This window comes from Aotus nancymaae, unplaced genomic scaffold, assembly GCF_030222135.1.
Source record: "Aotus nancymaae isolate 86718 unplaced genomic scaffold, 86718_ANA_hifiasm-v0.15.2.pri h1tg000029l, whole genome shotgun sequence".
NCBI classification, from domain to species: domain Eukaryota; kingdom Metazoa; phylum Chordata; class Mammalia; order Primates; family Aotidae; genus Aotus; species Aotus nancymaae.
This window is the reverse complement of record NW_026988442.1, coordinates 60389122-60406140: the sequence shown is the minus strand read 5'-3', so window position 1 is coordinate 60406140 and position 17019 is coordinate 60389122. Positions and strand designations below refer to the sequence as shown.

General features: G+C 41.2%; 1 protein-coding gene across 22 annotated transcripts in view; it reads right to left on the bottom strand.

The window, feature by feature from the left end:
* NEB (nebulin) overlaps positions 1-17019 on the bottom strand; it is a 217142-nt gene that overhangs the window by 187035 nt on the left and 13088 nt on the right. For all 22 annotated transcript variants that reach the window (XM_064382783.1, XM_064382770.1, XM_064382772.1 and 19 more), the window contains exons 10-13: positions 12181-12285; positions 5759-5863; positions 4977-5084; positions 2254-2370 (exon numbers count right to left, since the gene is read on the bottom strand). In XM_064382783.1, the coding sequence (XP_064238853.1) occupies positions 2254-2370; positions 4977-5084; positions 5759-5863; positions 12181-12285 (435 nt within the window). The remainder of the gene's footprint in view (positions 1-2253; positions 2371-4976; positions 5085-5758; positions 5864-12180; positions 12286-17019) is intronic.

Here is a 17019-nt window from a genome sequence, read left to right as displayed (position 1 = left end):
TAAGATGTACAGGGCCAGGCGCGGTGGCTCACGCCTGTAATCCCAGCACTTTGGGAGGCCGAGGCAGGTGGATCACGAGGTCAAGAGATCGAGACCATCCTGGTCAACAAGGTGAAACCCCGTCTCTACTAAAAAATACAAAAATTAGCTGGGCATGGTGGTGCGTGCCTGTAATCCCAGCTACTCGGGAGGCTGAGGCAGAATTGCCTGAACCCAGGAGGCGGAGGTTGCAGTGAGCCGAGATCGCGCCATTGCACTCCAGCCTGGGTAACAAGAGTGAAACTCCGTCTCAAAAAAAAATAATAATAAATAAAATAAGATGTACATATATGAGAACTGGTACTATGAATTATTACTAACTCTTCTCTGCCAGGATTTACCTTTAGCTTGAAGAACAACAAGAAGTAACGGTTAGTTTAAATATGCCACTGATAGAGCAGATTATTGTCACTTTTTCATTCTGGGTTTTCAAAATGTAAATGATGCTACTCTTATTTTAGATTTTTAGATTCCTATCACACACTGGGGTTTGTTGGGGGGGACTAGGGGAGGGACAGCGGGGGGTAGGGAGGTTGGGGAGGGATAACATGGGAAAAAATGCCAGATATAGGTGATGGGGGGATGGAGGTGGCAAACCACATTGTCATGTATGTACCTATGCAACAATCCTGCATGATCTGCACATGTACCCCAGAACCTAAAGTACAATTTTTAAAACTATATATATATATATTTATAAAGATTTTTAGATTCCTGTCTTTATCAACAAAGGAGATTTGAACTGGGGCTTTTAGATATTTAATAAGGATGTTTTTTAGATGTTTAATAAGGATGTTTTTCACTTAGAGAGCACAACTGCTTTTACACTATTGGTGGGAATGTAAATTAGTACAACCATCATGGGAAATAGTATGGAGATTCCTTAAAGAACTAAAAGTAGAACTACCATTCAATCCAGCGATCCCAGTGCTCGTTATCTACCCAGAGGAAAAGAAATCGTATGAAAAAGACACATGCACATGCATGTTTATAGCAGCACAATTCATAATTGCAAAGATGTGGAACCTAAGTGTCCATCAACCAACAAGGGGAGAATGAAAACGTGGTGTATATACAGCATGGAATGCTATCACCCACAAAAAAGAAAAAGAATGAAATAATGTCTTTTGAAACGACTTGAATAGAGCTGGAGGCCATTATTCTAAATAAAATAACTCAGGCGTGAAAAGCCAAATGTATGTTCTCACATATAAGTGGGAGCTAAGCTATGAGGACACAAAGGTATAACATGATACAATGGACTTTGGGCACTTGAGTGGAAGGTTGGAGTGGGAGTGAGGGAGAAAGAACTAGTATTGCTTATAGTGTACACTGCTCAGGTGATGGGTGCAGCAAAATCTCAGCAACCAATGCTAAAGAACTCTCCCATGTCACCAAGAACAACCTGCACCCCTAAAAACAACTGAAATAAAATGTTTTTAAAAAGAAAGCAAAAGTGTTTTGCACTGATTTTCCAGCAGAGCTATTTGGTCGGATTCGTTTATACTCTCTCACTTGCCACTTTACCCCACCTGCTCCCCAATCACACACACGTATTTCCTATGCTGCTGAGTTCAAGGGACAAAGAAAAGATCGCTAACCCACACAGACAGCTGCAAAAAATCCACAAATATTAGGAAAGCTTAATGCAAACCTAACCATAGGAGATAAACTCAAGTTACCACATATTCAATCTCTTTCTCTCTCTCTCTCTCTCTCTCTCTCTCTCTCTCAGGCTGTCTTTTAATGCCTAGCCCAGTCTCATTTGCCTCATTTGTTTTAAATTGAACGGCTTAGTCGGGCTTTTAGTAATTGCACAATTAGAATGTCCTGTGAAGATTTAGGGGCCCATCTTTTAAGTTCTGTTGTTGGCAAATGATGGTTTCTGAGGCCAAGATCTATCTTTGAAAGTCTCCTTCTGCCTCTGTCAAAATCACAACACATCTACAATGTGGAGGCCCAGGTGCCCAGAGCTTACAAGCACATGAGAATGTCCCTGCCCATTGAATTAACCCCACAGAACCACAAACATTAAGGCACTTTATACTCAGAGGGACTCATGCCTTTCTGTGGTTAGATAGTTCCAATGAACCTACCACTCCATAATCTTAAAGTATTTGCAAAGTTACATATGCGTTTAGTCATTAGATGAGAACATTTTCATCTCTTTTGCAGCTAAGGTTTAAAAACACTTCTTGACGAAAATATACTTACATCACTTAGGGCATTTCCTGCCGCCTTCAGCTGCCTAAGCAGTGGGTTCTCTGAAGCAGGAAGCACATTATAATCTGCTTTTCCTTTATTTTTTTCATAGTCTTCTTTGTATTTTACCTGTAGGAGTGAAATAAATGATAAAGTAACTCTCTGGGCTATTTTTGCCCCTGTCTCTATTATGGATATTCTGACATACTTCCACAAATCAATTTTCTCTTTAGAAAAATGGCAGCTTGACATCTTATAAACAAAATACTCATAGTAACTCATAATAGCAGAGGAGAAACTGCATAAATTTCCAGCATGCTTTTTCTTCCCATTCCTTTATTCATTCCAAATTATCCACGGGGTGTCAATTCTGTGCCCGGCGTGAGGACAGATATAAGAAAGGACAACACATTGTCTTTGCCCTCAAAGAGAGAGATACAGAAATAATGGGAGAGAGAAAAAGATGAAAATAGTGACCATGCAAGATGCCCCAGATACCTACTGCTGTAGAACCTTCACTCAGCTCTTAACGCCCAGCTACCTATCTGCCAACACGCTCCTAAACAAAGGAAGCGAGAAGCACCACTAATCCACCCTTTTATGCCTCACCTGCGACTGTAAGCGGAGCACACATGTATTCAATGTACAAGTAGGAGGACGAGGAAGGCGTGGGGAGAAGCAGCCTTGCTTTCCCTTCTGCCCTTCCCATTTGCAACTTTAATTCCAGCTATGGCAGAAGCAGCAAGTTGAGGGGTATTGGGGGAGAATAGGGAAGACAGGGTTCACAAGCCCCCACCAGAACCCTGTCCACAGGGATTAGAACAAGAAACTGATCCTGGTTCCCACCAAGATCCCCAGTGTAAGCCCTTTATTCAGGCAATATCACCACAGAAGTTCAAGGAATCCTAGATAAATCCAAGACTTATGAACCTCAGAAAACAAAAGCAATCAGCTTGATATCCAAGGGCAAGAGACACACAACAGAAGCACAGAGGCATCCACCCCACAGCCTCCACAGAGCATCACAGTGGTATGCTACAGGAATGAGAGATTCAGATCGCTTTTCTACCTTAGAGAATTATCTGTTTCCTTGAAAAACAGAAACAACTAGAAAGCAGATTCACAAACCGTACTATCCCCCTACCTGCAGCTGGGATACGCAGCCTTCTCCCCTGTTAAACAGATGAACTGCCCGGGATTGCGGCAAAGCCATCACCGCCTCTTGACACCAGATCTCTTCCCCTTCCACCTACTCTAGGATATCACCCCAGCTATTCTTCCCCCTTCCAACATCACCAAATCTTCCCTCTCTACTCGATTCTTTCCATCAGCGTGATGTTTTGGTTTCCTATCTCAAAAAGTCCCTCTTTACCCACTTTTTCATCAGCTGCTTGCCCATCTTCTTCTTTGCCTACCAGGAAAACACTTAGAGTGGAATGTACTTGTATCTTCAATTTCCCTCTTTTCATTCACTCATGAATCCTCTCCAAGCAGACTCAACCAAATTGCTCTTGTTCAGGTCACCAGAGACCAGACATTGGTAAATCCATTTCAGAGACTCTCTTTCCCCTTCACTTGCTTGCCAATGCATTTCCCTCTCCTGTTTTGCTTCTCTCTCGTCTGACATATAAGTTCTCGTGGAAGAACCCACAGTTCAGTCCCTACAGTTTCCTGTTTACACGCACTCCCTTGATACTCTCCAGATTCATGGCAGGAAACACTCTCTGTATGTGGATAACACCCCAGTTTATACAACTTTCCATATATCTCTCCTGAAACTTCAGGCTCATGTAATCAACTGACCACTGACACTTCCACGTGGATGTCTAAAAGACATCTCAAATCTACGATGTACGAAGATGAACAATTTTTCTGTCCTCCAAAAAAATTACCAACTTCTTCCACAGTCTTCCCTGTCACAATAAAGGGGAAACCCCATTTACCTAACTGCTTAGACCAAAACGTGCATCATCCAATACATCAGCAAATCAGGTCAGATCTGCTTTAAAAATTCTTGGTCCAAAACACTACTGTCTTACACGTGGATGCTATAATAGCCTTCTAAGTGATGTAATCCTGCTTCCTCTCCTCCGGCACAGCCAAGGCCAGAGTTAGAGCCAAGTGTGTTTGGCTTCAAAGTTTATGCTCTTTTTAGTGACCATCGTGCTTTAGAATGCCAAGGATTCGGACTATTCACCAAAGTCACTCGATAGAGCATATGGAAATATCTATGAATTTATGAACCTGCGACCAGGTTTTTCTGTAGTCAGTGGGAAAATAAGAAAAATCATGATAGTATTGCACGTCTGAGTGCCTATCTTCATGTAAGGCTGCCAATTGCCTCTTTCTGGGAGGAGAAGTCCTGCTCTCTAAGACTACAATTTTTCTACTTCTAAATAGCAAAAGGCCTTTTCAGTGAAAAGACACTACATCAATTTGATAAATGTAAATTACTCTAGGAAACACTGACGATGGTAATTAGATACTATTAATGCTCATACATGGCCAAACATTTTTAAGTAGCCCTATGATAATTCCAAAGGACTTTCGTTGTTATTGTTCCTGTTGTTTCAATTCTACTCTTCTTCAAATGCCTCGCATCCACCGGTCTCAACCCTGGTAGTTCTCACAAGGAGTACCCCTCCCCTTTTTTATTCATTTTATACCAGAGCCAAAATTATAAGAAATCCATCCACCCTCAAACCATCAAGATAAATGGGATGATTTCCTCGTACCTTGCTAGCTGCCACACCAGCTTGTTTATTCACTTTATACTCTGGAGTTTCAGTCTGCATAAAGTAGATCTGGTCTTTCATGTTTTCAAAATCTTCCTGGTATTTCCTCTGTAAGACATTAAACAAGCTAAAGAACTGCTGTGAAAACAAACTATACAAGGGTTTACATGAGAAGACACAGGGATTTGGAAAAGTTACCCAAAACCTCCCTGTCCTTGGTTTAGGCTGATCAGATTACACTTAGAGAATGTGGTACCATTGCAAAAATGATTAGCAACTTAACAGAGATTTAGAACAATTAGAATAGGTTAAAAACAGAATTAGAAAGGCTTTTCTTGGCGACTAAGAAAGAGCTCTTAAGGGCCAGGAGCAGGAAACTTAAAAGAAAAGAAAAACAATAGTTAGATTTATGTTTTCCAGTGAGGAGACACTAAATTAATCAATTCCATAACCATACAGTTTGGTACCTCAGGCAAAGAATAAATTAAAAAGAGTCCCTTTAACTTGTACTAACTGCACTTTGCAGTCAGTAAGAGGGTCCCACCATAATGTGCCTGTGAAAACTGAGGTAGAAATAATGGCATTTGGCCAAAATAATATTGTTCAAAAGGAAAGAGAGTTTGTGAAATTTCTTTAACAGGAACTCTATACCAGATCTTGCCCCAAGAAGAGGGGCCTCAAGTGTTCTGGCACCCCTTTAGGTAGAGCAGGTGGCCAGAAGTCACTAAGGAAAGGGGTCTCCCTCCCAGGACGACTGACCTTGGCTATCCCTTCCCACTTACTGTGCTGATGTTTTCAGCATTCATTCTGGCGTTTGCAACTTCAAAGCAAGGTGTCTCACTCCATTTGCCTTTGATTTTATTTTCATAGTCTTGTTTGTATTTTTGCTAGAAAAAAGGAAAAGAAAAAAGGAAAAGACAAGCACAACTCATGAACTGGCAAATAAGGCAGCAAATTAAGAAATAATGATTAACTTTAAAACATATTTTCAGCAAGCCATTCTTAGGTCCTTAATAAATGTCTTTTAAAAAATCTTCCAATGTAGTGTCAATTTACCCAACCAGAAAGTTGGGTGAGAGGGGATAGAGAATGGAGAAAGAGGGTACTAAGGCCCCCTTCCCTTGCTGAGTTTGGGGACTTCATTTATTCAGAACTTGCAGATGTGCCCTGACGTTTAAAGAAACAGAGTCAGAAGTCATCCTCTATTTATATTTCAGAGTTACAATACAACCTATCAACCTGAGATTTCTATGTCAAATGAACTCAGCCATTAATTTCTAAACTTTACCAAAACTCCTAGTTATTCAGAAAGTAATAACCACAATAAAATTCAACTTGCAGGCTAATGAGTAGACCTTCTAGAGTTAAATTTAATAGGAACTAGAAAGTAATTAAAAAATTGAATTATTGACTCCCAAACACCACTCCATCTGAATCCCAGGCTGTACGCTCCTGGAAGAGAGAGGTGCTGTATCTTCTTCGCTTTCTTATCCTCAGAACCCAACATAAAATGCAGCACACAGAAGTTACCTCATAAATGTTTGTTCAACTACACTAAACTGAGACCATGATATATGGTTTTGAAATATTTTGGCTTAAGTGTTCTTGGAACAGAATTAACCAAGCCAACCCCAAACCTGGGCTCATGAGCCAGAGCCCAAGCTGAGTTAGAGCAATTCTCCCTCCATGGTTCATAAAAATGTGTTAACAGACATAACTAATGGGTCTCAAGGCACTGGCACGTGCCTACATCCCCATAATTCCCATTAAGGAAAAAGAAAGTATCTTTCTGGTATACTTTTAACAGAAGAACTAAAGGTGAATGATGTGCAGAGTCAACGAGCTTGGGTTAAAGGAAACTTAGCCATCACTCAAATGCCTAATTTCCTTTCTTCTCAAAAGGTTAATATGCAAAATAATAGCCAACTGGTTTTTGTACCTATAAATTTTAGAGTCTTGGGCCTGGGTTTAAATTCTGGGAACAAGACCTGACTTTGTCGTGACCAAATGTGTTAGTTAGCCTCTCCAAGATTCTGTTGTCTCAGCCACAAGTGCTGGTGATAATATTTACAGAGAGGCCTGCTGGGAAGTTTAATAAGATCATTCACTGAAGAGTGCTTTGTAAACCCCACAGTGCTAAGCAAATATAGGGTATAACAACTGTAATAATAATAATAGCTATTATTATTGTCATCATCATAACAGAAAGTCAGAAACTCCGTAAGAAAGAAAATTGTATGTGCAGGGAGGGAAAAGTTCTTCAATGGAAATCTTTGCTAAGATAAGATGCATGTTATACTGCTGACTGATTTACCTGCACTTTGTTTTGAAGATTTAAAGAACTGAAGTCAATAGAATTGATTTTGGATTTTCTAAGACTACTTATAGAAATGTTTCTAATCTTTTTTTGGAAACAGACCTCTTCAAGAAATTGAGAAAGCTATAAAATGCTCACAAACAGTTATAACTTCAGAGGTTCTTGATGTACATATAGCTCAGGTTAGGATCTCCTAATCTGTAATTTTTGGAGGGACGTGGCCCTACCTCCTGCTTGCTGTTAAAGGAGAAAAAACTTAGGTTTGGGAAGGGGCAATTGGGCCTGATCCCCAAAACTGAGATCCAGAGAACTTTGAAATATAATTTAAAGTTGAGAAGGTAGCAGATATTCTTAATGAGGTCTAAATATTGGACATTTATCAAGAAACAGGCATTGTATATGTAGATTTGTTAAGGATAATTGAGCAGGAGACTAATTCTCACAGTGAGAGATGGATGTCTGGTTTTCAAGAAGATATTAAAACCAGATGCAAAACAAGAGTGTAAGATCACTCAACCCCCTCATCTGAAGTCCTTCCAACTTTCTTAATCTTCACAGACCTACCCAGGTCCGTAGGTATTTCCTCCTACCCAGCAGCTGAAATGGGTCAGGGTGGAGATAGAGCTCTCACAATCCACTCCTGAGCGCTGCCAAGTCTGGGAAGATTTTCATGACACAGGAGGAGGCTGGAGCTTGTTGACCACTGAGGAAGTTATGGCCTTCTGCCTCATTTGTGGGTAGGAGACCAGTGGAAAGGACAAAGGTTCATAGGTGGAGGAGTGAGAGTAAGAGAGAGGTATGTGTCCACATGGGACCCTCTCTACCAGCTAAAGGGTCTCACTCTGCATATCTGAGAGTGAGGCCAGAGTTTTTGTACAATACATGGAGACGGATTACCCATGTTAGGGTCCAACATCCAACCTTCCCAACATCCAAACGCAACAGAGCTGGAGAGAAAGGTTAGGGGGAAATCTTTCTCTTCAAACTCTGTTGTATTTGCAGTTGATGGAAACTTGGAAGAAAGAGTCAGTTTAACTTCTCTACAAATTTTTGGTTTGTTTAACAGAGGAAAGTATGTCAGGTCAATTACAAGCTCTGGGACACCTTCTCTGGGTAAGAGGGTGACCATGTGTCCATAGATACAGTAAGCTTGTTTCCCTCCTCCTCAGAGGTCAGCTGAGGGGACTTCTATGGGGCCATAAACTGGGTACCCTGGTGTCTTGCTTAAACACGTGGCTTCATTATCTACTTTCAAAATCTGCATCTGTAATTTTTATGTGGTCATCAAATGGAAAGGAATACGAAGGCAGTTAATTACCCTTTTCTTCTGTGAGTAGCTAAGCCCTGGGACTCCTGATGGTTCCATTCATAGAAAAGTTATCCCTGCAGAAAGGGTATAAAGAACCCAGCTGGTATTTTTATTGCCCACAGTGGGCCCAATGCTGTCTGCTTGACTCAATCAAATCTCTTCTAGTGAAATCAATGGAAATCTTCCCAATTCTATGTGATAGAAGAATTTCCATGGCATTAGAGGACCAGAGCCTGGTTTCTTCATGCTGTGCAACAATATGTTACTGAAAGATTATTATTTTTTTAAGTTTAGGCTCCAGTTGGTATCAGTGGGAAATTCCAACCTGAAATCTTCTATTTTTTTCTTTTGTGGATCTGGAAGGGAGCAGAGAGGCAGGTACAGAGAAACTAAAGGGACTTCCCCGTCTTGTATTCAGGGCCCCACCTTTAGCTGGTTATGGGGTACATAGTTTCCCCACCTGGAAGGCCTGTTTCTATGAACAACTTTGCCTGTTCATCTATGTTAGAGCTACAAAATACAGCTGAGACAGAAGGAAGTAAGTAGCTGATGGCTTTGGCCAAAGACAAAGGTGAGAGAATTGATTCTGACAGGTGTAGTAAGGAAGGCTGGCAAATGGAATGTAACATTAGTGTAATCACTGCAGATATGCGATTATTACCATCTGAATTGGAAGCTGTAAGAAAAGGATGTGAGGATGCGCAGAGAGCTCCACCCAAAATATGGCTCCCCAGTATAATGAGTATTTTGAATTAAAGGCCCTTAGAGATTACTGGAAGCTTGGAAGCTAGAAGAGATATTTTTCTATCTACATAAAGACCAGACAGTCCCACTAAGGAGAACAATTGTTTCCCCCGAATCCTTCCCCCACCCCCCCACCACATGCTATCTCTCCCCTTAGCTGATATTATTACTCCACAGGGCAAGGCTGGTTCTGGCAATGCTTTCAATGTATCCAACATTGTCACCTTGCCCACCTAGAATGGTGCCATCCAATGCATATATAATGCACTTCATTCTCATAGCCACATTTTTAAATGTAGAAAGAAACATGTGAGAAATAACTTTCATAATATAGTTTACTGAACCAAGTAAATCTGAAATATTAACATTCCAACATGTGATCAATATAAAATACTAATTTGAAACATTCTTTTTTTCATAATTAAGTATCCAAGACCCAGTGTCCATTTCTCACATATTGGACACTAAGTATTGCGGAATGAATGTCTGTGTCCCCATCCACCAATTTCATATGTTGAAGCCCTAACTCTCAAGTACCATGTGATGGTTCTTGGAGGTAAGGGCCTTTGGGAAGCAATTAAGTTTAGGTGAGGTCATGAGGGTGGGAACCCCATAATGAGATTATTGTCATTATAAGAAGCGTAAGAGACCAGAGTTGCTCTGCATCTCCACTGTGTGAGGACACAATGAGAAGGCAGCTATCTACAAGCCAGGAGGGGGAACTGCATCCGTGATCTTAAGACTCCCAGCCTCCAGAACTGTGAGAAAATAAATGTCTACTGTTTAAGCCACCCAATGTATGGTATTTTGCTGCAGAAGCCCAAGTTGACTTATATGCTTAGTTTATACTGTTCAAAGTCAGGCGCTTCCTAGTCACATTTGGCTAGTGGCTTCTGTGCCAAAGAGCGCAGCGCTAAACCAACTGGCAAGTCTAAATTGGTGGAGAGAATGATTATACAGGAGTCCAAAAGTAATATTCCAAAATCACTTTTAAGGCAGGGGAATTGCTTGAACCAGGGAGGTGGAGGTTGCAGTGAGCTGAGATTGCGCCACTGCACTCCAGCATGAGACTCTGTCTCAACAAAACATACTTAAATAAGGCAAAAGAATGTTTCTTTAGTAAAGAAACATTCTTTTAAAAGAGACTTTAAATAAAAATTTAAAAATAGATTCCTTTTTATTTCTAAATGACCACTTGAAAACACCTTTTTATTTTTCTTCCAAGAAGATAAATTATCCTTCTCCCCCATCTTATTTACAATATCAACACTTTTTTTTGAGACAGAATTTTGCTTTTGTTGCCCAGGCTGCAGTGCAACGGTGCAATCTTGGCTCACTGCAACCTCCACCTCCCGAGTTCAAGCAATTTTCCTGTCTCAGCCTCCCAGGTAGCTGGGATTACAGGCACCTGCCACCATGATTGGTTAATTATTTGTATTTTTAGTAGAAATGGGGTTTTACCATGTTGGCTAGGCTGTTCTCAAATTCCTGACCTCAGGTGATCAACCCACCTCAGCCTCCCAAAGGGATTACAGGCATGAGTCACCCCACTCGGCCAATATCAACACTTTCAGTGGACCATGTATTTATATACAGTTCAAAAGTTAATTTCTGCTTAGTCTTGGGCAAAATTTCAGATTAGTAGTATTCCTATTAGTGAAATTTTACTATACTTACTAGATCCTTTATTCAAACAGCTCACAGTTAGGTAATCTGCAATATCGAACACTAACAAACATCACTGAACAGACATCATCTTCCATACCGTTTCATCCTTCTCCTCTACTAGATACTTTACTCAGAAAATGCTTAAGACAAAAATCTTGAGGTTTCATGAAAATTCAAGCAGAAGAACAAACTGCTCAACTCCATAGAGGGCAAGATAAAGTATTTAAAAGCAGCAGTATCCCAGGAGAAAGTGGCCTGATTTGGACCAATTTAAACTAGGAATTGAGCATGGGCCTATTCATCAGCGGAGCATCTGTCTCTCTGCATTCCTCATCAGAGCCACATTCCCCAGAGCTAGTTTATTAGCCTAAATATAGGCAGACTAAGCTGTTTGCTAGGGCCTTAAAAGTTATGAGGTCCACTGCTCACTGCTGTTAACTAACGTATGTCTGAGACACATTCTTATTTTTATAAGTCTGACTGATAGGATAAAACTATACAAGTTTGGCTGGGCCCGGTGGCTCATGCCTGTAATTCCAGCACTTTGGGAGGCCAAGGCAGGCAGACTGCCTGAGGTCAGGAGTTTGAGACTAGTCTGGACAACATGGTGAAACCCCATCTCTACTAAAAACACAAAAAAATTAGCTGGGCATGGTGGCACACACCTGTAATCCCAGCTACTCAGGAGGCTGAGGCAGGGGAATTGCTCAAACCAGGGAGGAGGAGGTTGCAGTGAGCCGAGATTGTGCCACTGCACTCCAGCACGAGGCTCTGTCTCAACAAAACAAAACAAAACAAAACTATACAAGGTCTTCACCATGAATTTAAACCAGCTCTTCAGGGAAGCGTGTGGTTATTTGGTGACTCTGTAGTATTATTGCTATAAGTGAAAATGTCAAGTGACATTAGGATGTGGCTTCTGTTTTTCAAAGGTGACATTCACATTTATCAATCTCTGAGTCATCAAGCTGGCCAAACATTCATTAACATAGTTCATGACATTTATGGATGTATTGCTTTTGCTGTAGAGTTTTTGGGGATCATATGTAAAAGTACTCCGAGCGTTTGTGTTTCATCTTCAGGCTCACCTTTAGTGACCTTCCCGATGGCTGAAATGATTAAGCAGAGTTTTCAAGAGAGGGAGAGTCCCGGCTCTATTTACTTACCTTGCTCACTTGATTGGTTACTTTCTTGGCAAATTCTATATCTGGAGGATCAGCCAGAGGCGTGAATTGAGCTTGCTGTTCAGCGAGACCTTTTTTGTAGGCAACCTGATGAAATAAAAGACAGGGATGTATTTTAAAAATGATTATGCTTTCATCTTTATTTGAAGTCTTAAATTTTAGTGTAACATGTTACCATAATTCGTCCTTCTAGACGTCACATACCCTTGCTCTCAGTACTGCTAGCGATTTCTATTTTGTTTAATTTTCTTCCCTCCTCCTCAGGACTCATGGCCCTAGATCTGCTTTCTTCCCTTTGTTTCCACGCCATGGTTCACAATTTCAATTATTCTCATAACCAGCATCTTTAACTCCCAACCCCTTGTCTTTTTATCACACTCACTTAATAAATCCCCAGCCTTGGATCAACTCGACCATATACTTCCTCTGTTCTTATGCCTAGGATGCTGACTACCACAGAGGAAAACGGGTGCCTCACGCCTGTAACCCCAGCACTTTGGAAGGCTGAGGGGGGCGGATCGCCTGAGGTCAGGAGTTTGAGACCAGCCTGGCCAACATGGTGAAACCCTATCTCTACTAAAAATACAAAAACTAGTCAGGCATGGTGGCAGGTGCCCTGTAATCTCAGCTACTCGTGAGGCTGAGGCAGGAGAATTGCTTGAACCTGGGAGGCAGAGGTTACAGTGAGCCAAGATCGTACCACTGCACTCCAGCTTGGGTAACAGAGTAAGACTCCATCTCAAAAAAAAAAAAAAAACAAAAAAAACAAAAAAACCCACAACTCCATGGATCAGGCAGTGCTAACAAGGTAAATAGGGTTAAGAGGGACACAGGAAGAAGGTACAGGGCGGGGCGCCTCTGAACTACAACACTTAGCTTGAAATCTACGTGTCTGCCCAGTGGTAGGTTCTGTGAACAACAGCTTGCTTGGGGCTCTGTTCCCAATACTCTATGACCTTATGGTATACAAATGCCACTTTGTTTTCAAGGAAACTTGCACAGCTCATTATTAGTCTCCGGTTAGTTCCTATTCTCAGAGGCCAGTCTAAAACTTCAACACTGTCCTTAAGCCCACAATCAATTCCACCTTACTCTCAGCTTCCTCTTTCATAGAGTAAAGAAACGCTACACACTTATCTTCTCTGTATTCATCCCTCCTCTCCCACCCCTGCCCTGGCTCAGAGGAGAAACATCCCTCCCAGGGAATGGCTCCCGCACCCATGCTGCGGGTCCTTCCAATACATCCTTTTGCACGCAGCTCTCTCAATCATCCCTCCTCTTTCTCACAACTCCAACCTCTCCTTCTTCATTAGCTCCTTCCCTTCAGCCTACAAAAGACTTCTAACACCTTAAAATAAGTATGGTACCCACGAATCATGCATATCATTTTCTCTTGCCTTACTTTCTTTCTTCATTACTGATTCCTCCGGCTTTTTATTTCACCAGACTTGGCCCCTGCTTCCAACAATGTAGAACTAGTCACAGATCCCCAGACTTATGAGGCCCTCAAATGCTTCAGGACCTCGTACATGCTGTTCCCTCTCCCATCTGTCTGCAAACCGCTGTTTCCTCTCCATGGTTCAGGACAAGCATGACTCCCCTCCCAAACCTTCCCTGACTCCTGAACCAGATGCGATGACCTTCTCCTGGGACCTCACTCAGCTTGGCCCTTAGCTCCCTTAAAGGGGTCATCAGATGACTCTGCAATTTGTTGTTTACATGTCTCTTTCCTCTTGGACTGTGAACTCTGGGATGGCAAAGAAGATGTCCTATCCTTGGGAACCCTTGTGGCCTGCATAGTTTCTGGCTAGAGCAAGAGTCAAGGACTGACATCTCAATGTATGTCTTATACACTGAGGCCATGGGGGGGATGCCTCAAGAGAAGAATTATCCTCGTACTCTTCCATGACACAACTGTGAGATTTCTACAGATTATTTTCCCTTCTACATGGCAGTATTCTTATTTATCAAGCAAAGCAGTTGAATAATCCCAAGGTCCCAATCATCTTTATACTTTAACCAAGTCTAACTATATCTTATTCCAGTAATACCCACCTAGTGCCTATAACAAAAGGTTTCATGGGCATCAAATCAATTGGGATACAAAAGACAGATTTTGAAATGTATTTACACAAATTCCACTGCTTAAATTCTTTTAAATAAGTTAAGTCAGGCACAGTGACTCATGGTTATCCCAGCACTTTGGGAGGCAAATGTGGATAAACTGCTTGAGCTCAAAGGTTCAAGACCAGCCAAGGAAACATGGTGAAACCCTGTCTCTACCAAAAATACAAAAATTAGCCAGGCATGGTGGTGTGCACCTGTAGTCCCAGCTACTTGGGAGACTAAAATGGGAGGATTGCTTGAGTGTGGGAGGTAGAGGTTGCAATAAGCCAGGATTATATTACTGCACTCTGGCCTGAGTGACAGAGTGAGGCCCTGTCTCAAAAAAAACAAAAAACAAAAAACAAAACAAAAAAACAAAAAAAGCCCAAAGACTGAAGACTTTATTTCAGGCATAGGACAACAAGATTTTTCATGGCTGGTTAAGTCCTTAGGGAAAAAGCAACATTTGAACAGGAGAAATGCTTATTAAGTCTGACATTCTGCCAAGAAATTTCAGACAAATCAGATCTAGAAGTCCTGATTTCTCAGGAACCTTCTTCAGAATTCTGTTTAGTTAGAATTCTGTTGTTATGGAGAAAAACAACAAAAGTTAAAAAAAAAGTTCGGTACTCTGCCTCAGCTTAAAGACTCTAAGTGTGTGCAAAGTAGTTTGTCTCTACTTAGGTAATAAGGAAAACATGATAATTAGGGTTAAGAAAGACACAGGAAGAAGGTACAGAAGAAGTAGCGACAGCCTCTAAGCCCAAGCCCTTAGCTAGAAATCTATGTGCCTGCCCAGTGGTATGTTCTGCAAACAACACCTTGCTTAGGGCTCTGTTCCCAATAATTGTAGAAGTTCACAGTGCTGACAGCAGTATTAATAGGCATGTCAGTAATCTGACGCTGAGTGCATACTTGGTCTGCAATAAAAGTAAAAGCTATGCCTTAACTGCCACATCTTTTTGAGGAATAGGAATAGCGAGGAAGACTTTACTTCATTATTGTACATTCATTACGTCTTCTACTGTAATAGCTCAAAACATGTGGCCAACTTTAATTGTTTAAAGTCCATAGCATTAGAATGGCATGAAGGTAACCCTTCATCTCTCCATTTGACAGATGAAGGGAGAGAGGAGATTAAGTGTCTTCTTGGAAACCTCTCCCAGGCTTACATGACATGGCATTTCCTGGTTCACCTTCAACTTTTCTGTTTGTTCTCTCATGCTTTTGCTGGCTCCTATTCAGTCCTAAGTGTGGGTGTCCTCTAAAACTCTGCCCTTGGCCATGCGCTCTTCTGCTTCCTTTATAGATGTTCATGTCTTCAGCTATCACTTTGTTCTGATGACTCTCAAATATTAATTTCTTGCCCTGGTCTCATACCTGAGCAATGGTACTAACTTTCTAATTTATCCATAGGATGCCTTGATCTGAATGTTCCTTCAATCATCTCAACTCCATTTCTCTTTCCACGAATGCATCTTTAACAGCTGTGCCCCTACTCACCCAGACCACCAGTCTACAGTCCGAAGCTCCTTATGGATTTTTTTCTCTTTTTTGTCTCCAATATCCAATGCCATTCATGCTTATTAATACTTACTACTCTCAGATTCCTTTCTTCCTCCCCTTTGCCCTAATTATTACTAAAATAGATTTTTCCAAATTACCCAGTTTTTCCTCATCTCAATCTACCATATTGCCCATCAATATTCCTCCAGATTCTTTTTTTTTTTTTTTTAAGACAGAGTTTCACTCTTGTCGCCCAGGCTGGAGTACAGTGGTGCTATCTCAGCTCACTGCAACCTCCACCTCCCTGGTTCAAGCAATTCTTCTACCTCAGCCTCCCAAGTAGCTGAGATTACAGGCATGTACCACTATGCCCAGCTAATTGTTTGTATTTTTAGTAGAGATGGGGTTTTTCCATGTTGGTCAGGCTGTTCTTGAACTTCCAACTTCAGGTGGTCCGCCTACCTTGGCCTTTCAAAGTACTAGGATTACAGGCATGAACCACTGCACCCAGCCCCCAGATTCTATTTTTATCAACTGTTTTCCTCTCCAAAATCTTATGATGCTTCTTATTTCTTACCATTCCATGTCAAAGCGATTTTGTATGCCTTTCAAGGTCCTGCTCCCGGCATTCTCACAAGTGCTCTCCAAATGAGGCACTCACATGATTCACTTTTGTGGTCCTTCAAAACTCAGACCTCATTTTGCCTGTGTCCCTTTGTTCAAGTGCTCCCTCTACTCAAAATGCCTTTCTTCTTCATCACTCACTACCCATGCCCTCGGGATCACCACCACATGACCTTCTCTGATTACTCACATGTATCCTGTCTTTCTTGTAGCAAGTATTAGACTATTGGGTTTTGTTTCATTTTTAACTTTTTTTCTTGTTGTTTGATATATAATACTTTTATTTTACCAACCTGATGATAAATTCTCAGGGGAAAGGATGAAAACTGCTTGTAGTACTTTTCTATCCTTCCAGGTATGCATGCATAATAGACTTTCAATAAATAACTATGGATCACTTGATAACAGCCACACAACAATATTGTGAATATGTGAGATACAGAACCACAAAGCTAATCTTGAAAGAGAAGCAAGAGGTACTCACACATTAAAATTGGTACCATATGCTAGATGACTTCAAAATTTTGTTAGACCTTCTCTATTTCCTAACTTACCTATGGAAGGATAGAAGTATATCTGTATTAT